Source organism: Lepisma saccharinum, chromosome 14 (genome assembly GCF_977018435.1).
Source record: "Lepisma saccharinum chromosome 14, izLepSacc3.1, whole genome shotgun sequence".
Lineage (NCBI taxonomy): Eukaryota > Metazoa > Arthropoda > Insecta > Zygentoma > Lepismatidae > Lepisma > Lepisma saccharinum.
The window spans coordinates 45,778,885-45,804,756 of NC_139242.1; the positions used below are offsets into that span (position 1 = coordinate 45,778,885).

At 39.6% G+C, this 25,872-nt stretch overlaps 1 protein-coding gene across 1 annotated transcript; it reads right to left on the bottom strand.

Moving 5' to 3' along the window:
* On the bottom strand, positions 1-25,533 carry LOC145998519 (23 kDa integral membrane protein-like). Its single transcript, XM_083134945.1, has 5 exons — positions 25,417-25,533; positions 17,663-17,851; positions 11,908-12,087; positions 6,907-7,095; positions 1-603 (listed from the first exon to the last, which is right to left on the bottom strand). The coding sequence occupies exons 1-5, from the start codon at positions 25,468-25,470 to the stop codon at positions 292-294; spliced, it is 924 nt and encodes a 307-aa protein (XP_082991071.1). The 5' UTR covers positions 25,471-25,533; the 3' UTR covers positions 1-291.
* Positions 25,534-25,872: the final 339 nt, after the last annotated feature.

Genomic DNA, 25,872 nt, shown 5'->3' on the forward strand with positions numbered 1-25,872 from the left:
CTGACTAGGCACATTAAATTTCTGAGCTTGTATTTGCCCAAGTTTGCAGCAAACCTTTTCTTTTTATCCAGTATGCACATACAATATTGTAGAAAGACCTTCATTAAAATTTCAAATAAGTTTTATTTTCTTTGTACATATTAGGATTTGATATCTAATTGCACTAAGTGTTATTTCAATTTTATTCACTAGTACAAGGTGCAAGGTAGTATCTTGCACTGCATTGTTTCAATCTTCAGAATTTTCCTTGGAGGTTTGAACCAATTCCAACAGGGGGGAAAAGAAACAAACTTAATCACTTTCTGATGATGATGATGATGATGGTGGTGGTGTCTCTTCCCTTTTCCCCTTCTTTGGCTTTTTCCCTTTCTTCCCCTTTTTGGGTTTTTTAGCCTTCTTTTTGGGTGCCGCTTTCTTGGGTTTTCCCCTGGCTTTTGGCTTCGGCTTCTGCTTTGACTTCGGCCTCGACTTCGGCTTTCTTGGTGGTCCGCCTACTTTCCTCGCTTGTGCAACTGGTCTCATTACCACCCTAACTACCTTCTTAGGCTTTGGATGGTCGTATATGAAACGTCTAAGCAAAAGTGCAAACGCAGCTTGTAAGATCTGAAAGTAACAAAATAAAATCAAACTGGATATTACTCCTGTTGTCATAAGTGCATGTTGGAATGTGCAGTTTACTGTAGAGCAAAAGTTAGAACAGATGGCAGTACAAGGCTTAGCTTAGCAAAACCAACCACGGCATGTTATGACTTTGTCCTTACTGGTACTGTGTGTTTCAACAAAATACGTGTGTGACATGAACAGAGTGTCTACCAGTCTGGAAAACCTGGAAAAGTCAGGGAATTTTATTGTTCTGGAAAAGTCAGGGAAATATACTATTTTTCTGGAAAAAATTGTATTTTTGTTTCTGGGCCATACCAAAGTTAGTGACTTGTTACTGGCATTTCAAGAAGGTGTAAAAGGTATCAATTTGAAAAACATAGTGCAAATATTCATGGATGGACCAGCAGTTAACTGGAAATTTCTCACCTTTTTCAAGGAAAACATGGCTATTAATGAGCCAGAAAGTACAACATTGCTGGAAATAGGAAGCTGCGGACTTCATGTTCTTCATGGTGCTTTCAAAGCATCTTTCCAGAGTTCTGGTTGGAACGTAGTGGTATTCTTAAGAGCAGTGTACAATTTATTTAAAAATGTTCTAGCTGAGAGAGAAGATTTCACAAGAATTACAGGATCAAATGTTTTTCCAAAAAAGTGTTGTCCAATTTGGTGGTTAGACAATGAAAGTGTGGTGGAAAAAGCACAGTACCTTTTACCATTTCTGAAAACCTTTGCTGACAGAGTTTCTGGTAGCAAGGAACAACAAAGGTGTGAAAGCTTTAAAACTATTAAGTCACAAGTGAGGAATCTTCTGATACAGTCAGGCTAGCTTTCTTTCAGACTAATGCAACTGATATACTGTAGAACCCTTTCTTGTCAGGTTTCAGTCTGATTCATCAGTGGTGCCTTTCCTTTATGAACATTTGCTCAAGCTACTGAAATCCCTTATGTCCAGGTTTATAAAGATGTCCATTCTGCTTGAAGCTGTAAGTTCTGAAGATCTTTTGAAACTAAATGTAACTGATCCAGATTGGTGGGGGTTCTGCAAAAGAAGTTGACATTGGATTTGCAACCCGAGCATCATTTAGATCTGTGCAACTATCTGACGTTCAGGTGTTAAATTTTCGTGAAGATTGTCTGAAAATATTACAATGTTTGTGTAAGAAGATATGTATGAGATCACCATTGATATAGGTTCACATATAGTGCAGCATGTCTCTCTCCAGCATCTGTTTTGGATGGAAAAGTAGGTGAAGACCAAGCAAATGTGGCATTACAAGTCCTAGTTGAAAAGCACCATTTTTCTGGCTCTGCTGCAGATATATATACTGACTTATGTAGGAATGACAGTGTGATTGCAAGAATAAAAAAAAATTGACATTGCTGTTGATCGGCTGGATCAAATGTGGATGACAATTCTTGAGGACTGTAACAACAGTTCCTCTGTACTCGAACAAGTGTTCTCGGGTTACTAGCCAGGTTAAATTTGAGTTGGCTTCCAACATTTCAAGGGCATACATTACTCTCATCTTCAGGGAATGTAGAAATGGAGGCCAATGTAGGTTAATATACATGACTATAATGTGGCGGAGTGTGGATTCTGTCTTCATGAGCTGGAGTCCCACGTCCCTGTTGAGATTGGTGCTTTCCCATGTTATGGCTATTGCTTCCTTTACCCGTCGGTCGCAGTAACCAGCATATTTGGATATTATTTTTGTGTCGGCTAATAAAATTCTTTGTCCCTCAGTGATGCTGTGTTCCGCAAGTCCTGACTTTTCAGGTTGGAATAATTGAGAACACTTGTTTGAATCACGTCGCCAGGAAAGCTAGAATTCCTATTTCCTTTATACTGTTTGTCCTGAAGATTTCAATGTTTTCACATGGAAATGCTTCTGTTGAGCGCAGTTTCTCTGTAAATAAGCGATGCCATGTGGATAATCTTCATGAGGACTCACTTATTGCCCAACGATGTATACATGCTGCAATTGTAATGTATGGAGGGTTGAAAAAGTCCCTATATATAAGTCCCATGCAGCAAGGAATGCAAATGGGAAGTGGAAGGAAGCATGATACAACAAAAACTCCGAAGACTCATTTAGAAGAGAGGAAAAGAAGTATATCAGAACTGAAAGAACTGAGTACAAGAAAGCTAAAATCTTGAGAGATCAGCAAAGGAAATTCCAGAATATGATGAAAAGATGAAAGCATTAAAGAATAAAATAGTGTGTGTTTTTTCGGGTAATGTGTTCTTTTGCATTTATTTTAAAGGAAGAAAACTGTTTTACAAAATTACATTCAGTTTATAAACACATATTATTTTTCTTGTGACTACTGAATTGTTATGGAAATAAATTAACTCCAAAAAATTGGTAAAACAATTATTTTATAATGTACGGGTGGATTGGATGGCTATAAGGGGTGAAGGGAGGCCATCAATAATTTCATATAATGTGATAATGTGTTGAAAGCTTGCTAGTATATTGGTAAATTCCCATAAATCTACAGGTACAAGAGGATAAAGTATGCTTTGTGGTGAAAAGATTAATCTGATGTACTACAGTTCACGGTTATAAACTTGAGTGTGACTAAATGTGAAGTTTCATCTAAGTGCTCTGATTTTCTTACATATATCACCTTTGACTGGGTGCCAAAACTTTGTGGTTGGGGCAAGGACATTTAATGTTTTCTTGGTAGATAAGGGATAGCATTAAGAGATCATACTGGTGGAGCAAAAAGTAGGGGGACAATCCCCCCCCCCCTTTACACACATTCTCCTAATCGCTGCTACTGTACATACATGTTCATGTACATTAATTGCCCTAATGACTTGGTCTGGAAAAGTCAGGGAATTTCGTTTTCACAAAATAGTAGACACTCTGATGAAGGTTTCCTTTGTAGGTGTGTGTGTTGTGGTCTTAGTTTTTGTGGTAGCCATGCTTCGTGCTGGAGTGGTTAGCACACCATGCAACGACACCAGGAGTCCCAGGTTCGAATCCCAGTCAGGGCATGGAGTTCTCCCTGAATGTTCCTTCATCAATTACATCATATCATCATTCCTCATTATCTTCATGATTATCCAAAAGTGGCAGAATTGCAAAGTAAAATAAACAATAAACAAAAGTGTTTGAAGTAGGGATGGGACAGCTTAATTCGTACTCCATCTGTATTGGATGATATAGGCATGTCTGTGTATCGGTAAAATTATCAGTAATTTTACTGATCCGATATATCTATAAATATCTTGTAATTTATTGCAAATATTCTGCCATTTTGTTACAATTTTTATGGAAATGAACATATAATCTCCATTCCCTATGCCAACCTCAATGGCAGAGTGGGTAGCACAGCATGCTACAATGCCAGGTGTCCCAGGTTTGAATCCTGAGATTTCTTTGTAAACATTCCTTTGTCAGTTTCATCATATCATTACTTATCCTCATCATACATTTATTACATAGGTCAATGAACCATTCATTTTCTTCCAGGACTATTTGGAACTTTATATTGGATCGGTAGAATATCAGTTATCTGTAAATTTTATATCAATACTTGATCGGTATCAGTTAACATTTCATATCAGTCCAAGATGCAGGCAGTGGAGATGAAATTTTTAAGGAGTATATTGGGGAAGACTAGAAGGAATAGAATAAGGAATGAGGAGATCTGACAGACAGTGGGGGTTTTGAAGCTTCAGGACAGGATAGATCAGGCACAGAACTGATGGTTCGGGCACATAAAGGGGATGGATGGAGAAAGACTACCACCAGTACAGTACAGTACAGTACAATGCACAAGGAGTGTGAATAAGGCCAAAGGGGAGACAGTGGAGAGTGTTAGGAGAAGAGAACAAGATTGGAACACTGTGGAAAAAGAGGAATGGTGGTGGAATACCAGAAGAAAATGGAGATGCTTAACTTGTATGCTGACCCTGCCAGAGGCAGGTAACAGCGGAGGATGATGATTTTACACTATTACATCAGTTACATACTATATAATTAGGATAAGCTGGCTGTGAACCAGTATATATGAGACTAAATAAGTATAAGAATACAGGCTTTTTCTGCCGAAAGAAATACACATCACACCCCTTATACAGCGCAGCATCTTGACATTCCATGCTGAGTCACGTGCCGATACACTGGTGTCATCGGCTTCACTGCAGAAGCACATTTCGAGAATTCCTTGCATGGTGTTTCATCAGTTTGCTTTTGAACAATCACCACCATCTCCTCCCTCGCATCCGAACATAAAAATCTTCCATGCTGAAAACCTCATAGAAGCACTACAAGCACACACTGTGATTGTCCAAGTCTCTGCGCCATTAGTAATTATTGGCACATAGTATGTGTTATATATTACCTTCTTGCTTTTCATAGGTACATCCCTGTTCCATATTAATCTTCGAATGCTTTGATAGAGTCCACCACTCATTTGTCCTCTTCTGTTTACCCCCTCATCTAATCTTCCACTTCTCTCAATTATGCTTCCTAGATATTTGAAACTCTCCACTACCCTCAACTCTTCCATGTCCACTTTTATTCTTGGTACATTTCTGACTCTGTATGTTCTTTGTCGTTATTAGCACCTTACTCTTTTCTGCACTGAATTTTGTTCCTGCTCTTCTGATTTCCTCATTCCAACTATCAAGCTCTGTCTACTTTTTCTTCGCTGTTTCCACATATTACTAAGTCATCAGCGAACAACAGGGCCTTCATCTCTTCCTCTCCTATCTTTTTCCCCATCTCTTTGTTAATTATATCCATTGTAATTATAAAGAGTAGAACACTTACCCATTTTAGTCCATTATTTATACTGAACCACTCCTTTCTTCCCACTGGTGTCTTCACACAGCTGCAGTTGGCCTTGTATGTGCTCTGCACTCTACTCACTATCTCTTCCTCAATTTCTTTCTCTCTTAGAGCCAGCCTTCCAAATCTTTGTACTGTCCATTCTATCATATGCCTTTTCTATATCTAGTAATGCCATAATCAAATCATTTCCATACTCGTAATGTGTTTCCTGTAATTGCCTTATGGTGAATATCAGATCTACTGTTGATCTGCCTCTTCTAAATCCATACTGTTCCTCTCTCATGTTCAGCTCTGTTACTTCCCTTATTCTTTTCTCTAATATTTTCTCATACACCTTTGCAGAGTGACACATTAGTGTTATTCCTCTGTAGTTTTTACATTTCTTTCTGTCCCCCTTCTTGAATATGGAAACTATTAGTCCGTTTGTCCAATCTCTTGGCACTTCTCTCTCTTGCCACACTGTGTTCATACTCTGTACAGCCACTGTACACCAATCCCTTATAATTAACCTAAATTATTTATGGTTTGCAATAGTGATCCTATTTGGTGGTGTATTTGTTAATACTAATAAGGTATGAACACATGCAATTTTTTTCTTCTCTGCACCTTACAGTTACTGGAAAACAGGAGGCTAAAGTTTCAGAATTTCGCATGGTGACACATGATAATCTGAATCGGTGGGTTGCATTTTGAAATTTTTCTGGGTGATTTAATGTCAAATAAGTCATGAATAAAATACCTTAGTTTATTAAACTTCTGAAGATGTGGAACTGAAATGTTGGCTTTTTGTCAATTCCAGTACCAGTTTCATTATCACAATATGCCCATTACAACAGATCGGTAATTATCTTTGTCACATTCCATCCCTAGTGTGCAGTAGAACTACACCTTGAATATCTGCTATGATTAATACATAGCATATGTGCATAAAAAATGCATGACAACTGCCTAAATGGATAAGATAGGCATGATAGACTCAGTTTATTCAGACATTTAACAGTCAAATATTCCATGACTTCAGAGCATATAAAAATGTACATGTCTGACCCAAACTGTAGTCTTCATTTAATATTTCTGCACCATAATAACCTTACCAGAAATTTCATAACAACGGATGAGGTTAATTTTAACTTTTGGTTCTTCTTACAATCATTTCTATGTTTCCATGTAACAGACATATTTATTTTGTAGAAACATAATGCCCCCACAAACTTTCTGGTCATATCACAAATCATGTTCTTAACAAATGCAGTGTAAAGTACATTAATAAATATTAAATCTGTGAGGCAGAAGCTAATATACGCAGAAACCGAATACCTTGACTGGTAGCATTATGGCACATTGTGAAAATGTTTCATGGATACCTTCTTACACCACCTGTTGAAGAGAACATACACATTTTTCTAATCTGTGTATACCCAGATGCCTTATTATGATCCACAGGTATGACATACAGGTAAGACAAACGTGAAAGTGTAACGTTATCATCACCTACCTCGGCAGCAAGAAGTACAACTGCTACACAACCGAGTGCTCTAGTTTCTAATTGAATCCTGTCTGAAATCTTAGTCCAGCAGCCGTCACTTTTGTATTCACCCAGGTTACCTTCATGGAAACAAGACAGTGGTGCAGAAAGGTTGTTGTAGTCGTAGTCTTGGGGTCCAACTATTCCGCAGCAGTCCCACTGGAGAGAGAACAATTTCAAAACACCAATTAAAAATCACAATGAATTAGCAGGTGAAATATGTTCAAGATTTTCATCCCACTATATAATAAGAAACTGTTCATAGCATCACTGGCCACAATATTACACATGTTGTAAACATTTAATCCAAAAGTTGCATGTAAACACACATTTTTTTACTAACAAGTAATGATATTAATAGTACTTTTCTTTGTTTTCACATGGATAAATTTTCTCCCAGAATAATGTGTTGGCTTCATTTTGTAGGCCTTCGTCAGGCTTTCCACAAAGTTTAAAATGTTAAAAAGTCAGTGTTGGTTGAAAGATAAAAAGCTTAAAAGGGTAATCAGTGGTTAAGCAAACATTCAAGAAAGGGAGTCTTATTACACTTTATTAAATTCCAGATAAGTTAGTAGTGATCAGTGGCATACACAAGGAGAGGGGGGGTTACCAGGTTTAACCCCCCCATTCAGCTTTTGAAATATGAAAAATGCTGTAGAAAAAAATTAAAAATGACTAATTTATCATAAAGAACTGCAACAGTAATAATAATGTTAGTAGTAATAATAGTAGTAACAATATTAACAATACTAATAATAATTTGAATTATAATACCCATGCAGCATGGAGAAAAGCACAACATTTCAAACACACGCATCTTTAATAGTGAATGCCTTGAGAATTAAATACGAGGGCAACTATGATTTAAAAGAAAAAAAGTTGTTTTGTACATCACCTGCAACAATGTTCAAAGAACATGCATTTTTTTTCTGTGAACCATGAGCTTTAACTAAATAAAGTTCTTGGTCCGTTGTAAGCTGCTAATGTAGACAAATGCTAGGCCTATAAGAATACACAATCACCAGCCACCTTCCCATTGTTCGTGCAGAACATTTGAATTTCTGAATTCTAAATACAATAAGCTTAACTTTTGTGAAATGTTTTGTTGGTAAGAACAACGAGACAACCAGGTGTGAATTATCGTGCCCATGCATAGTAGATTTTGAGAGCGGCATTGGCACGTTTCTCATAAATCTTTACAGTGTAGTTTGAGATCCGTCGATATGTCTAAACAATCTTAAGCGGCCACAAAGTTCAATTTTGCAATTGTAGTTTGGGATCCGTCGATATGTCTAAACAACCTAAGCAGCCGCATAGTTCAATTTTGCAATTTTTTTGCAAAAAAGTCGTGCACTTACTATCGCGAGAATTGTGAAAATTCCTTGCTTCATCGCAGTATGCCGACGTTATTGCAAACATTCTTCCCAGTACTGATTTCACATCCCCTTGTCAACTCTTAAGTGATGTTGAGTCTACATCCACATCATTAAATAATGTTGAAGAAGTGCTTTGTGAATCACCTAGAAGTGATAAATGTGTTGGAATGTCTATACACTTACTTTTGAAAAAAAAAAACATACTCAGTGGAGTGGAAATTAGCAACATGTATTCTCGTGCCTCAACATCATCCATAGGTAAAGGTAATGTAAATTTCCCCGTGCATATAGCACTGTGTCATTAAGGCATGTGTAGTGGTGTGGTGGGGCTCCACACATTCTCAATCTCGGCCATTTTGCAGGTGATGTTATCAGCACCATGCTCCGGCAGCGTTTATCCCCACAGGGTTGCTCTCAGGTATCCATTCATATGAGGCTGTGTACCGGGACAAGGCTGGATAAATTCCAACCAATTCTGGGGATCTCCCGTGAGGTTGTCAGACTAGACTACCACGGCTCCTTGGATGAGTTTCATATTTTGATTATTTCAATTAATTTAATATATTTGATTGTTTTTATGGATTTTCTTCACACTTAAAATGTCTCACCTATCATATATAAATAACAGTTTACTAGACAATTATTTCGTAACAAAGAAACAAAAAAATGGTCCTAGAATTTGTTAACCATCGAATGACTAGAAAGTAATTTTGTTCTATTGCTTTCATAAATATAGATCTCTACTACTTAATAATAGTAGTGATATTAGTAGTAACAGCAGCTGCATTAGTAGTAATTAAGCTAATTAATTAATTATGGATATTCTTAATTAATTAGAGTATAAAAAAACAATGGTAATGTGAATTTGGAGAAAGTTTTAGAAATACCCCCCCCCTTGATGAAATCCTGCATACGCTACTGGTAGTTATAGATACAGCCACAACCACTTGTGGGTTGTAATGATTCCTAGGGAGTAATTTGAATTATTACAACCCAGAAATGTCCATGACTGTACATACATACATATATATAATGTCTGTGTGTGTAATTCTTGATCTCATATAGACAAATTCACATACGAGGGCCTCAGGGTGATTCAAAAGTCCATTAACACCCCTATAAAAAGTAAAGGAGTTAGGCTGGGTACAATTGGTATATGATAGAAACAGGTTAGGCTTAGGGGGAACCACGTTGGTGTGTTCCAAGCGGATGTCCACCATATTAGTGGCCGCCATATTGAATTGAACTCAATTTTTTTTTTTTAATTGGGAAGGGGGTGATGTGCATAGGTGCCGATTTTTTAAGAGATTTGGAGGAGGGGAGTAAAGCTAAGTAAAGGATAAATACCGATTTCTTTCTGTTTGCAGGAAGAGGGGCAATTTTTTTTCCTTAAGGTGGAACCTAATACAGTTGAATAAATCTTTGAAGAATAGTAATTGCAATAACTGTCTTTGACAACAAAACACATATATCAGGGTACATTGAACATTATTAGCTGGACAAAAAATTCACTGCACTACTATGATTATGTAAATATACAACATAATACTTTACATGTAACTTTTGACTGAGAATTTTTTATCATATTCTGTTTATAATACTTATTCTTACAATCCTTTATAGGAGTTTAATATCTTCACACATATTTACATAAAAGAGGAAGGCCCAAGATAAAATTTTCATCTGGGCAAACGATTTTTGACATTTCCAAAGGGAAGCAAAGGTGCCTATTTTGCAATAGACTGCAGTATTCCAATGCTTCTTCCTCTATTCTCGCACATATTCATTCATAATATGGCATGCATTTTCCTTAATTTATTGTTAGTTTGAAAAAGGAAATACTGAAATAGTAAACGCACAAGCACAAGACACACCCTCAAACTGAGTGATAGACCCACATTTTTGATTGTGCCATTTCAGAGCAGAATCGTGCGTAATTTCCCACATGTTGTGTGCAAAGTTTCTGTGTGCAAAAGTTATGTAATATGTTCGAAGATATTCAATGGGCCCCTTATAGGAGGGTCAAACGAGAACTGGATGGGCCCGGGTCCCTCTGCCCTTCCATCCCGGTTTCGGCACCGGTGGAGATGGAGATGTGATATATATATATATATATATATATATATATATATATGCATCTAAGTTTTAGGACTGGAATGAAAAACATACTTACAGGAAAGCAATCAAAACTTTTATTGTTTATTCTTCAGTATACATCCCTCCTAAGTGGACACATGTTTGCACGGTCATACAGTCTCTGGATGCCGTGGTAGAAGTCACCTTCAGGAATCCAGTGTAAAACACACGTCATGCCCTTCTCAATGTCACAAACAGAGTCGAAAACATGACCTTTCGATGGGGATGTTAATTTTGGGAACAGAAAATAGTCTGCAGGTGCTAAGTCTGGTGAATAAGGGGGGTGGTCCAACACAGTCACTTTTTTTGGCCAGAAACAGCCTGACTATTCGGCCTTTCTGCTCGTCAGTCAGGGAATGTGGAACAAACCGCAAACAAATCTTCCTTTTTCGCAAATCTTCCACAACAATCTTCCTCGCCGTGTCCTTGTTGATATGTCCGCTATCATTCTGAGTGACAGCTGGCGGTTCTCAAGAAGCAATTGTCGAACTGCATCGATGTTCTGTTCATTTCGACGCTCAACTGGATGGCCACTCCTGGGATTGTCTGCAATGTTGTCTCGTCCATCACGAAAGCGTCCATACCATCGGAACACATTCGACTGGAATAATGCTTGATCCCCGTAAGCTGCATTTATCATCTCAAACATTTCTGTCGCCGTTTTACCAGATTTGAAACAGAACTTAATCGCTATTCGTTGCTCCTCACTCGCATTCATGACTGGCAACTTTGACACAACTCTGTTCAATCGCACACGGCACAGACACTACCACACTCGCATTCACAAAACACTGCCTGCAACGACTCTACACCTATTGCTAACTGCTTCCGTACTTGGCCAGTAGATGGCTCTCCTGACAGTTGCACAGCACCAACTGTCTTAAAACTTAGTAGACGCACTGTGTATATATGACACTATTTTCTCACAGCTGTAGAATGTTACATTTATTACAATCATGCAGTCAAAACTCTTCCCTGATTAAAGATAGGTTGAAGAAACCTTCACCACAGCATTTCTTGTGAAATTGTAGCCTGATTTGATCTAAGGTCGGAATTTTTCCAGCTTTGTCCCTGCAAAAAGCTGATCCAGGGTCCACCCATCATCAAATCAAATGGTACCCGTTGGGAGGGGTGTAAATGTGGCCGGAGCGTGGTGCTGATCCCATCACCTCCAAGATGTCCGGCATCGAAAATATGTGGGGCCCTGCTCCCACATATCCTAAATGTGCCTTCATGACATGGTGCTACATGCACAGGGAACTTTAACTTTACCTTTACCTGTGTACACTGTATTCATTTGTATACCCATGAGTAACTACGTTTATTTTTTATATGTGCATATGCGAATCCTCTACGATGTCAATGGCTGAGGGCCCCCTAAAGGCTTAGTTGTCCCCGGCCCCCCACACTGTGGGGTTTTGCGGGTTGTAGATCTGGCACTGCATACATACATACATACCTCCTCTTGCAATTTGTCCCACTTTTGTGCACTGTCTTCATCCTTTGCATACTTTCGTAATGTACTGTTTAATTTATCCATGTAGCCTTTTTGATTCTTCTTGACATCTGTGGAAACTTTCAGTGCCAATACTCCAGCAATTAACTGTATGATCGCACCAACAATAAGCAGTATGAGGTACTGGAATATAAATAAAGCTTCGTCATTAATCTCCAGTTGTAACATTATATCGTAACACAGTTTTTCATGGTCAGCTCCAAATTTCTGACTTTCAGTAAAAGAAATGTGCATAAAGAAAAAGTTTGACCATCCAATGACTTCAAGATGATCTAAATATGATAGGAGAAGCTATTAATGTGCAAGTACCATAATAAGTCATTTAAATTTCTCCAGAACAACTTTTGATATTACATTTCAGTTTTATTTTTTTTTATTTATGTTCACATGAAGATATGACATATTTGGACATATAGGGTAGACCACAACAAATACAAAAAAAATGATGATTTGGTAGGTTTTGTGCATTCCAATGAATCAGGAAAGCCATCTGGTACCTTTAATCAAAATAAACGAAGCAGCTGGACTAAAAATAGCCAATGAAATCGAAAAGTATGATGTTTCGAGTGTTGCAGGTTGTTACCTTCAATCATTATGTATGTTGCTTCTTCTCCAGATGCCTCTCGCAAGTTAATAGTTTTTTAATAATGTAATAAAATGTCCTACATTTCAGACTAAGGAATAAAATCAGATCTCTGAAAAATTTGTTTATAGGCCCTTTGTATGTCGTATGCCCCCACCTAAGGCTGGCCCTGCCCAAGCTGAAACAATCTTTAAGATTCAACAATCTTTCCGTAACAATCCTATATGAGTTACACATTAAAGATTACTTTAACTGGTTTGAAAATAGCTGGCCTTGGGTGACAGTGACCAACCAGTATTCTGGTATCACATGTAAGTGATTGGTCATTGGACTCGTGGAATTTGCACAACTTAGAGTGCAACAGCCTTGCTTCCTACCTGATCCAAGAGTTGTTGGCCAAGTACTGAATTCTCCAATCATGAGGACATTGTGAAAAATGTGACAGTTCAACTAGTGGCCATTCTTAACACAGGGCTTCCAGAAATGTTTCCAGTGAAAGGTTTGCTCGGCCAAGTGCATATAGTTGTAAGGTCGTATTTCCATGGAGATTATGCAGAAGGTTGTTCGAGATATATCCGAATGACTTTCAAGGTGTACTGACTTCATGAAATGCCATTCTGTCACCACCGGTTATGTTCTATCGAACCACCAGCATTATGGACCATCACCCTACGTTGCAGAACGGGCATGGGAATTCTATGCCATTCCTCTCTGCAAGCTTTACAAAGACCAGGAACGTTGTGTGGACAGTAATATTTCAGACATCGTTTCAAGAGTCTGAATGCGCAGAAATCCATAGGACTGGCATCAGGGCTTTTCACCGGAATGTCTTGAAATTGGATATCATCGATCCCTGTTTCCCACTCCATCTCCTGATAGAAGCGGAGGAATATTTGGGTGATGTGGCTTGAGGCATTTTCCATATGAATGCACACCTGTTGAGTGTACTTTCCATGCAAATGAGGGAATATTGGGGGTCATAATGGATGATTGAAAGTAGGCAGCATTCACCTTCACATTTCTGTCCATCTTATGTATCGGCAACTTCAGCTCATAACCGAATCCGGTGACAACCATTAATCCCCTTCAAAAGGTGTCCTGGCAGTAGTGAACCAAGTTGCTAGTTGCTGCTCCCCTTGCCATAAGTGTTACAGTATGTAATCGATCGAATGTGATCATTGCAGTGGCATAGCGCAGTTTCCTGTGGCCAAGTAAAATGTTGGGGCCCCCTTGGTGAAAATAAATTATCGAGAATATTATCACGTATATACACGTAACTAGATATTTTGGCACCCTAGGCAGGATTGTGGTTTGCGCCCCCCTCTACCAAGTGGAAATGGATCGCAGAGAAAAACATTTCGGGGAAAGTAGAGAATGTAAAATATATATCTATATGCAGGGTAAATCTGTAACTTTGCATCAAACTAATAAATCGAACAGGATTTATGATAAGAGATCTTTTCGTGACGTCATCGAACAGGGAACCTCATGTACAGAGTTGAATGGTGGCATCAATATTCACGTGGTGACCCCCCAAAGGAATATCTAGGGGTCGCCTCCAGTGGCAGATCCAAGTTACCTCACCTCAATGAGAATCAATTGTAACCCACACTTGCACTGTATTATGTAAACAAGATATAGTACTGTAAACAGGAACCAAGTTGACTTCCATCTTCTAGAGATTAGCGTATTGTTTTGCAAAGATATGGGATCAAGGCTGAAATAGATTGTTATTATTGTATGCGGTTGTCATAATGTCCCTCATTGTCATTGCCACGGTAAACTGTACGATGAGACGACGAGTAAAGTGCATAAATGGAGACAAAAACGTATTCTCTCAAGGTCTCGGGTTTTCAGGCATATTGCACAGTGGTTCGGTTCGAAATTTAAACTGCAGTTCCAATTCCAATTAGTCTACCATGAGCATAATGTGGACTTATTTTATATTCTCGCACCTGTTAAACTTGATGATAGAAGACAGAATATTAGAGTCTTCAAAGGTATTAGTCATCCCCAGCTCATTTCATTCCATCCTTGCTGATCCACACAAGGATTCTTCCTTCTATCCCAAAACTCGAGCAAGCATTCTCACAGCTAGGAATTTCCACTTCAAGCACTGTATATCACAATATCATAACACACTGGAAAATAACTGGTTTGACAGAAATGTCCACAAAATTTCTATATGGAAGAAAAATGAACTTAAAATCCCCAAATATGATGGTGACATTTACTGTATTTGCCAGCGTACAAGATGCACTTTTTCCTTTCAAAATAAGTCTGAAAAACATGGTGTGTCTTATCCGCCGATACTCAGTTTTTTACTACCTCCATTTCTGGAAATTTTATCTGTTCTGAGATTGCGACGATTTCTTCCTTTCTTCCTTGCAGTGTGTGACGAAGAAGATTAAAATGTATTCTTTTCTAGTTAGATTGGTAAGTTATTTGTTGAAAGTAGGCCTACATATTTATTACTTTACATTTGCAATACTGTAAATTAATTATAATATTCAGTGATAAAACTTTTTCCTCGAAAATGTGTACAAAAAAGGGTTGGCAAGTACGGTAACTCATACGTTGCATACCTTGTGAAACAGAAGAGAGTGTAATGACCCTTTGGATAAAGGGATAATTGCCCCCTGGGTCCCGCCTCCTACTGAGTTTTTGGGCCTCTTTGAAGTAACATGTAACAGGTTTGAGCAATATGAGAAATTTATCTCAACTCTTATTTGAATATGAAAAGGCTTAGCGCCCTCTTGAAAATGGTTGGTGGAAAGTTAAATTTCAAATATCACACGTAAAACTAATACTATTGGTAACAAGTTTGAGTGTTTATTGTGCAGCAATAAGGTGTCGACTGGTTGAGCAACTGAAACTTTCTACTGGATTGATACTGTAACTGTAGGCAGTTGACAGAGTATACGTTTGCCACAAACGGTGTAGCTACGAAATGAGTTTTTTTCCTTTCGATGACCATCTGCGAGCAAGTAAGTCAATTCTGCATTTAAGGGGAGGGGAGCTCATGTCAAGTTGCCCGGCACCCTCTGGCTGAGCAGATATTGCTGCATGATGTTACTGGAAACCAGATTCTGTTTTGTAAATATAATGTTTTAAATAATTGAATTTCTGGGATTTTATAAAATTTCAGGAGCAGAGAGAGGGAGAACATTGCAGGGCCCCTATACCTCGGGGCCCTCCTGCATTGCGGGGGTTGCGGGGGCAACCAATACGCCACTGTACCACTGCCAGTGAGGTAAATGTGTGCTTCATCCAATGTGACCACAGTCTTCCATTTCATCGCTGCCAGGTGGTGTCTTTTATAGAGTTTTCTGCAGTTGATCCTGCTCTGGCAATGTGGTGCGGAAGGAGGTGGTGCTTGAAGGCCTTATGAATGCACGCCGCAGCACAAGATGGTTATGGATGGTCATGTTCATAGTGCAACGATCCATGTCCGCCCTCTTGGCCATCTCACGTTGGGTTCATGGATGGATTTTTCTGGCATACCATTCGCCCAATCTCTCAGAGCACAACAGGCGATATTTTCACTGATGTCCTCTTCTGTGTGTGTCTTTTGTCGGTGAATATTTACCAACAGGCCCCGGGACACTATCTCTTTCACAGTGGCTTTTCCGATGGTCAAACCATTCGCCCAACACTGTTTTACTATTTGAAAATACGAGAAATGTACATAAGAAAGGGTCATGGATATACCCTTCCCAATAACGGTTCACTTCTGGCACCATTTGACAGCTATGAGAACAACACTCCAGTTCACAAATGGCAGTGGAGTCAAAGTCATATGGATATATGCCAAACAACCTTCTGTAGTTACAACACAAAAGGTAAGGAAAGGACTGTTTTTCTTCCTAAACTCTAATACTTTTTAAACATACCTTGTATATTTCATTACTATATTCTGTTTGGAAGTTGTCTTTGATCGCTTATAACATGAGAACTTGGAGAGATATTTACACCAGATTTTCTTCATTCTGAAACCTCTTCTATTGAGATATTTAAAATACTTCATATCGCGAAGAGTAATGAATAGTTGAAGTCAGAGTGATTTTTTTTAAATCCAGAATTGTAATTTGGCAGTTTCTCAACCCTAATGCCACCCCACACTTATACAGAACATCAACTGGATCTGTCCACTGCAAGAAGTATTCATCAGAGCATCTCCAAACGCAGGTACATGACCATCCCATTGAGTTGGGCGATTTCAACTCGTTTGTGAATAAGACAACCTTTCAATGTTCAAAGCTGCCAATCAATGTGATGACAGGGATGAATCACAGATTTGCTGCATTGTGCCATGACATCAAGTCGGTTCTCAGGCATTCTCAAGTTTCATTTCTTCAACCTATTCCTTACAGTTTAATCAGATACTGCCACTCCTACTACCATTATGGGTTCCTGTGGGAGATCCCTTCCTGTCCATTTTGATGTTGGATTATCTATTACCATTCTCTCTTTGAAGTAACACCACATCCAACGAATTACTGGAAAGGTTTAGAAAATTGGCGACGTAAGAAACACCACCGGCCTCTGTGGCAGAGTGGTTAGCCCAGTGTGCTATGACTACAGGAGTCCTGGGTTTGTATCCCAACCTGAGCATGGATGTTCTTTGGGAGTGTCTCATCATCATATCATCACTCATCCTCATCGTGATTAGCAAAAAGTGGCTGAAATATGAAGTAAAATCAAATCAATCAATCATGTGATAAAATATCCATCTTCCTTGGAGTTAGACAGCAGCTTTCAGACATGTAGTGTATGCAGAAGTGCTGATAGTATGGCCACAGTGGGTGCTGAAAGTGTTATTTGTTGTTACTTTATGCTACTGTTCTGCCACTCTTTTGGCTAATCATGACAATGCGAATGAGTAGTGATTAGATGGAATTAACAAAAGGGCTCAAACTGGGAACTTCAGGGACGAAAACCACCACTTAATGAGCTTGGCCACCAAGCCAGGCCCTAATTCTTTTGAGCAGTTTAAAATAAATGATGTTTATAATTTTTGTTTTGTAATGCACTGATTGATTTTGGATCCTCCTTGCTAGTAGAATGGTACCAGTTTTTTTTGGATAATATGACTACTGAAACTATTTAACTTACCCATTTAATTGCCGTATAGGACTCCTGCATGGCACCACAGCAACCAACAATCACAAGGATAAATATGTACAATCCGACAGCAATCAAGCATCCAGCAGGTGCAACCTGGCTCGGATCGAAAAGTCCTTCATTTCGCCTGTCGTTGCCTATGATCAAACTGCACAAAATTATAAAGGCGAATCCCATGAACTGTAAGAATGAAAACAAGAACAGATTAGAAATGTTCAATGTGGTATTTGAAAATTTTCCACTGTGTATAATGGGGAGGGGGCAGGGTTGTTTGCAGTAATATCTTTTAGAAGGATCGAGGTATCGTATAAATTATGTGTGTAGCATCCTCCAAAAGGGGGGGGGGGGGATCTCCCTCATCTTTCTTACAAATACCACCCTGGGAAAATAAATGAAGGGTTCGGAGTATAAACATGGTAAGTGACATTTTGGTCCTTATTGAATTTCTTAAACAGAAAGGCTATTAAAAGCGTACTGTAGATAAATTGTTTTCGTGGTGTGTTTACCAATTTCGGAAGGGATCAATGAGCACAATGGAAATTACAAGCGAAAATTGAAGAATGGCCTTTTTTACTTTGTAACTCAATAATGACCAAAATCCCACTTACCATGTTTTACCCCAAACCCTTCAAATATTTACCTAGTCATGGGCTTCGGGAACAGGGAATCATACCACTTCAGTAAATTGGGGGCAGGTTTGCACATTACAATTTTTACACTGTCATTAGGGCATACATGTTAATTTTTGTAAACTATATCTTCAGTATGTTGCAGATTAACGATCTCTCGTGACGAACGATAGTTTTAATATATGTTGACCTTTTTGTTCATTGACGACATTTTCTTAGTTTGAGGGAGCTTTCAGACCGAAGCAACAAGCGAAACGGGCCCCATCCAGTCTGTAGAAAAATATTCACTGTCTTGCCACCTTGGCCTAGTGGTCACGCATGCGGAGTGAATCCTTTACTGTAGACTTGAGGGATCACACGTCGCTTGTGCTTTCGGTGTGAAATCTGTGTGTCGGTTCAGTCTGAAAGTTCACTTAAACATTTCGGAAGCTATTTAAATTTGGATCCGAACCACTATGCAATATGCCTCAAAAGGAGATCGATCCCTAGACCACTTCAGAAAATAGGCTTTTGTTTTTTCTTAGCTTATTCACTTTACTCCTCTTAACTGACCATTGAGTTTTCCCTGGCATGAAAGGAATTATGAAAAGACATGTTTTAATAGACCGCGTCCGACTCGGCAGCTGATGTCGCCTAAACGCACGGCCGCCATGAAATTAGGTGAGTGGCAGAAGTTCGCGCTGTTACCACGTCGGAGCACAACACTGTGTCTTCAGCGGTTTAAGAGAATGAAATATTTTGTTGTAGAATTGGTCTTTGTAATCCATGTGATACAAATTTACAGTGGGCCCGTTCCGAAAGTCGCACGAGTTTAACGCGTTAAACGAGTTATGGTAACTGGGTGTCCCATAAGTGCTTCCGTGCGTTTCGTGAGTTTCATTATGCTGTCCCAAAAGTCGCATTCCGTGCGTTTCGTGCAAGAACGAGATTCACCAAACGCACTTGCCAGGAGGCTGGTTTGTTCCGTGAGAATCGTCTGCTCCTTGCAGACAAAGCGCGTGCTGATCGATTCAAACTGCACTAGTTCGGAATATGTATTATGATTTTAATAGATAGCGATATGAAGCAACATGGACAAGATGAGTATGCCTTGACCGTTCTTAGAATGTGATTAAAATGAGTAACAGTGTCCACAGTAGAGTTTATTTTTGCCATAAGGACATTCCTTCCGCTGACGCCATGTGAAAACTTTCTCTAAAGAAAACGCTGGGCCTGCAATTTCGCCTAAAGTGAGAATCATAGAACTTAAGACCTTCTGTAAACAAAAGCACGTGTACCCTACCAGTGTTGCAAACTTATGGAAAAAAAATAATCCACAGAGCCTACAAGGTGTAAAAACATTCCATTTGTCAACAGATGCGGAATAAGCAGTGTATCACTGAGTGATGACCTGTTGAAAGTTATTGAATGTATGTTTAAAAAAGTTAAAAAATGTACATCTTGCCTGGTGCTCGATTTTCAGACTCATCACCGAAGTTCACTGGCTCGAATTCCGGCATGGGTGTTATTTGTGAGTGTCCCTTCATCAATTTCATCTGACGATCCCTCATTCTCATCGTCGGGATTAGCCAAAAGTGGAAGAAAAGCAACGCTAAATTAAAAAAATCAAATACAAAATTTACATCTTATCCCCCAGAAGTAAGACGATTCCGTACCAAAGGATTAATTTTCTCTCATATTTTACTAAAAAAAACTTGCTAGAAGAATGTGACACATGAGATAAATTATGTTTTGAAACCGGGGTTTCTTCATTAAATTTATTTGATGTTGGAAAATATTATGATTTATTATTATAGATAATGAAAATAAGCTAATACATATGATTTGATTGACTAAATTAATAATTATGCAGCAAAGACACCAAGGGAAACTAAAACGGCAACTTAGAGAAGCATAAAAGTGGGGAAAGAAGACTGTAGAATACAGAAACATTTTGAGGCAGTCACATTTTATTGTGTGGCCGCGGTGGCTCAGTCGGTGTCGACCTCCGTGGCGGAGTGGTTAGCACAGCGCGCTACAACGCCAGGGGTTCCGCGTTCGATCCCCGGCCGGTTCAAATCCGGTAACTTTTCTAACGTTGGAAGCGGCTCCGGCGCCCACCCAGCGTCGAATGACATGGGTACCTGGGGGAAAACCCTGGGGGGTAAAGGTGGTCAGGGGCGTGATGCTGATCACATCACCCCCACTCACGACCGGATCAAGAAAGTGTGGGTCGTTACACCCACACCCCCTATACGCCTTCATGGTCTGGTGCTAAGCACAGGGGAGCACTTTACCTTTGTTTTTATCACATTTTATTGTACGCTACATATAAAATAAAATGCATATTTGGGGGTGAATTTTTAAATATTGTCACATTTTTCTTCTCTCTTGTTGTGAGGTGTTCATTTTAAATCAACCTCCCTCGCCCTACGGCCTGCCCTCCTTCACCCGCAAAAGTATTCCGGAGTGTGAGGATGTCACCATCCGGATGGTGAACACCTCTGGATTATAGATCGACTCCTGCGTCCCACCCCCTTCCCCATCCCCGGAGGATCGTCACTGACAATGTGAAAGCACACTATCATATGCCGACAATCGACATACCACTTCCGTTTCTGTACTTGACTTAGTGAGAAGTACTGTGGTTGGCAACAGCCTAATAACGGATTTCTTCCGCATCATGTAGTCCGTCCTATGAAAGTACGCTAATGGAAGAAAAACGTGTAAATTACATTGGATTATACGTTTTAAAATATATTTTCATTAAAGGTTTCTGTTTATAATAATAATACGTGATTATTGTATAAATTACAATCGATCACGTGAATAGCAAGAAAATAGCGCCAGTTTCGAACATGGCGACTTCCATGCGTGCAGGAAGGTCTCCCGTGTTTTCAGAGTAGTCTTTCGGAAATACAGCCGTTTGAAAAGTGGCAAGAAGCAGGTTGTTCTTAACGTGTATGTGACGTTGTGTCGGTGCTATCCCGAGCAAGCAATGAAGTTGGTGTCCAAATGTAATTGTGTGTCTGCGTCTTTGTGTTTTCGGTGTGGTGAAAGCAAGGAAAACCAACGGTCATGTTGTGAGTCCCGCGAAAAAAACACGTTGTTCATCGTATAAACAAGCACACCGATTTTGAGATAAGCGCAATACAATGCGAGGTGCTTTCGTATTCTTTCAATCAAAGAGCCGTTATGTCCACTGTGGAGAAAATGTTGATAGTGATGATTGATGACGATCTCCCCAATTTTAGCAGTCGACGTTATATTCGCCTCTTGTGCCACGTTGAGTTCCTTTTCGGCAAGCAAATTTGACAGACCGTACTCGGATAGGATGATGTCTAGCGCCGAAAATGCCTCAAGTTCAAAAAGGAATTACTGAATCAAGGTAAGAAAATACATTACTTGCATGAGACGTGTGTAAATAATGTGCTTATTATCGTCTTCTTGTTTTGTAGTGTACAAGAAACCGAGAGAAAGATAAACAATCTCTTTTTATTCCCTGGCTTATCTTTGTTTAGCTTCTGCTAAAACTGGCGGTATATTTGTTGCACAAAGGAGAAAACAATACTCCACATGTCAACAATGTTGGCAATAATTTAGTGGAAATAAAACCAAAAGGCTTGAATTACTGAAACGAATCTATCTCTCTCTCTTGTGTAACTTTGGCGCTGTCATACTGAGTGAGGAGGGGGGAAGGGGGATCTGTTAACCCAGTGTCAGATAAATTGAACTTTTGGCGTAGAAAAATATGTTCGTTCTTGAACAAGAACACGTATTTAATCACTTGTAGAAAATTTATTATACTTCAATGTGTAGATTAACAGTTAAAAGAAGAATACGTTTTTCCATGTTACGTAAAATTAAAGGTTGCGAGTGAGCAGCATATGATGGCCGCACCATTCACGAACAGCTGGCGCGGAGTAATACGTTACTCGAAGTGAGATGGTTGTTTACAGAAGGTCGGAAGGTTCGTGATTCTTACTGTAGAGTGTCCCATAAGTCTGTAAAATAACTGGTTTCACCAGATTCACGAGCCCAGTTATTTTCGTTCAATGCGTTCGTTTCGTTCGCACCCAGTATTTGCTCGAAAGGTCAGGGATAACACAAAAGCGTATCGGATAAAGGTTGGTCTGACGCTCGAACTAGGCAACGCAGCCCGGTTGACGTTGCCACACAGTGTGCGAGAACCAACGACTTTTGTCCCGCTCTCGCTTTGCTTTTCCCATATGTGACGCCAGTGCAATTCTGCCCATCCGTCTATTTTCATGGTCGTGCGTTTAGAGCACCGTTCCACCCGCGGAAACCGCCTACCAACGTTGTCCGAGTTCGCGACATAGATGGAGTTGGAGGGGAGACGTGGAAGGCGCGATAACGCTTCAACTCGCTGTAACCCTGCGCTTGGCGGCCATATTACAACTTTCACTTTGCAGAGGCAACGTTTACTGAATAGATGGTGTTAAACTCAGTGATACTTCTTGGGACATTTTATCGATAACACTGTATGTAGAAAACTTGTAAAAGAAGAAATCATATGCCACATTTGTAATATGAATAGTAAATACATGGAAATCATTGTGATTTTTGGTTGGCGCTTCCCTTTTGCTTTCGTACGGTGCGCCTGCACCCCAGAGCGCAGTAGGTGACGTTCGAGCTGACACCTGGCAGGAAAAGTGGCAATCGTACTGCAAGACGGCACGAGCTGTTAGGGACAGCATTAGCACCTTGGGAAATACATGCTAACAACACCAAACTTGACCTGTCTAACCTATCCACGTATGCATATAATAGCTTAAATAAATAAACTATAACTTAACCAAACCTATTTACATGCTTATTTATACTATTATATGCCTACGTGGATAGGCAGGCCAGGTTTGGTGCTGTCAGCATGTATTTCTCAAGGTGCTAATGCCGTCCCTAGCCGCTCGTCAAGGCGAGATGTAGATTCGGGTGATTTCGACGACACAGAAAAGCAATGGGAGAGAATGAAACAGAGCGCTTGTCAATTTGGGTACTGCTATAGCCATCTTTTCGGGTCCATGGTGGCGTAACGGTAACTTCGTCGCGTTGTAATCAAGGGACCCCTGGTTCCGCCAAGAACGAGATATCGCACACTTGCACTTGTTTGGAAAAGCTGTTAAAGCAGTAACTTATCCATCCCCACCCCCAAATACGTTACCCTAAAAGAAATAGACAGTTTAAACGCTTTATAAATTGAAATTTGTTTGTTACATCAGAAAGCATTTAGTACTGTTGTATAGAGAAAGTCTTCAAGTTTACGCTTTTAGTTTGTCTTCGTGATGTCAGCATCATGTGAGCGCCCTTGACGTAAGTCGAACAGTATGGGCGCTATACAGGTGGAGAAGGCTTTCTGCGTGATTGAATTTGCAAAAACAAATTCTGTTACTATCGTGCAGCGTCGTTTTAGAACACGGTATGGTAATCAACCACCCTCAAGGCAGACAATCTACGATTGGAGCAAGAAATTTAAGCAAACTGGTTGTCTGTTCAAGGGGAGAAGTCCTGGGAGACCATGAACTGGACTATTGCATTGATATCTGTCGTGTTTCAAAAGGCTCACACACAGAACACTTGTAACTTACCAATGTAAACTTCAGGACGTACTCTTCAAACCATGTAAGTATTTCAGCCCTATTATTAAGACTTCAATTTCTCTAAAACTTTGAAAGTGTCTACTTTTTTAGGCTAACCCTGTGTGTATATATATTCTTCAACACCTCTACATTTTACACAAAGGTCCCATTTTTTGGTAATTTTAGCTTCAAATTTACCCTTACACTTCCCCAGATGGAAAATTCTGGATAGCTACGTCCCTGTGGAAAACCACTTAAGACTCAGCGCCCTTCTTACGGAGAAAGTTGCTAACGTCACATCCACACGTCATTGTTTGCTGGTGTTATGGAGTCCGGGACAGCTTCATTCTAAAGCTAGGAACAAGTGGAAGTCATTGGGTGCAAGATCAGTGCTATAAGGGGGGATGGTTCACACCTTCCCAACTGAATTTCTCCAGAAGGACTGTTTTCTCAATGGCTGTGTGAGGTCTCGCATCAGAAATGAGCACATCTGGACTTTTCGTCGAATGGGGATTGGGGAATCTTTTAACTTCATATTTCGCCACGTCTGTAACACACTGCTTGCTTGCCATTGTGACTCGAGCGCTTATGAAGCGGCCACGCTCAGCTTGGACATTGCTCCCCCCCCCCCCTCCTTACTCCTGCGCATGTGTGGCACAGGCTGTGGAGACTACGTGACGTTACGTGTAACAGACAATCAGACGGTACATGCACAGCCAACAGCAAAGATAATGGTAGACAAATTGTCCATCACTATTTTCATTTTTTTTTTGGTTCTACATCCCGTGTTGTTTTAAGGAATGGAACTCTCGTGATGTGTTATTGACGTTTCTGTTTCATTTCGGGATTATCACATTCTGGAAAACAGACTAAATGAAAATGGTGATGGATAATTCGCTTGCTATTTCTTTTGCCGTTTGGTGTACGTGTGTACACTACTTCCGAAAATATCACCACGAAAAACTTATTTTCGGATCCACCCTTACGTATATATATATATATATAATCTGCTCTTCTTGAGGATTTACGACAGAAGCATAAGTTCATTGCCCCTTTCAGAATCCAAGCTTATGACCGTAACTGAGTTACTTTTGAAATGAGTAACTGTAACTACAATCTAGTAACTTTTGAGCTAAGCAACATTTATTGGCATGTGGAAAAGTCGATTCTATTCTTTGGGTGTCTAAGGTCCGCTTTAAACGAAATAATTTATTTTAGCATTATTGTATTGCTATCATAAATGCTTCCAAAAATCTTAGCATGTTTTATAGCAGACATTACATGGGAGCATTTCACGTAACATAACGTTAGAACTCGTTCGCAGCAGAAATGTAACTAAAAATGGCAAATAAAATGCTTTCGTCTGAAGCGGGCCTAAGCCAGCTTGCCCGTGATTCTGATTCTATCACCGCCGATATCTGGAATGTGTGGAACGCCCGCTTGTTCCTCAATCGAACGATTTTGCGTAGAGCAGTGCAAAGGAGACAACTTTACTTTCCTTCTGTTCAAATACAATGGATTTGTGAGGCAAAGTACTTACTATTAGTAGTGTGTTTAGAAGGTAGAAGGGAACTTTCACGACACACTTGCACATTATGTTCTTTTGTGTTTGCTAGAAGATTCACGCTCAAATACTTCTGCGAATTTTATTTTGTGGTGCTATGTAATTAACTATATTGTTGTATTCATAACAATGGATGTTTTCTGAAATCGTTCTTTGAATACGTGTTTGTTGAAATCCTCGTAGGTCGGTTTTGTCTTAATAAGTGAACTTTGTTTGCTACAGTTAAAGAGGCAAGAGTTTGTTGTTTTGCCAATCGAGTACGGTGCCAGAAAAAATATGGATTGAATATTTTCTGGGGGGGGGGGGGGTTGAGGCAGTCATATTTGATATACCACTAAATACCATGCAAAATGCATATTTGGGATGCAAGAGCATTTATTCATCAAGTTCTTGTTTGCTGGAGGGACTCTCATCCCCTCTCTGGCGTTTTTA

What these genes read in the sequence shown, in the direction of transcription:
- LOC145998519 (XM_083134945.1), bottom strand. Translation starts at nt 25,470, where the DNA reads ATGTGCAAGTGTGTCGTGAAAGTTCCCTTCTACCTTCTAAACACACTA. An exon ending in TTCTAAACACACTACTAATA is followed by an intron (nt 17,852 to 25,416) that starts GTAAGTACTTTG and finishes TCATTCTTACAG; the next exon opens with TTCATGGGATTCGCCTTTAT. An exon ending in GGGACAAATTGCAAGAGGAG is followed by an intron (nt 7,096 to 11,907) that starts GTATGTATGTAT and finishes TTCTCTCTCCAG; the next exon opens with TGGGACTGCTGCGGAATAGT.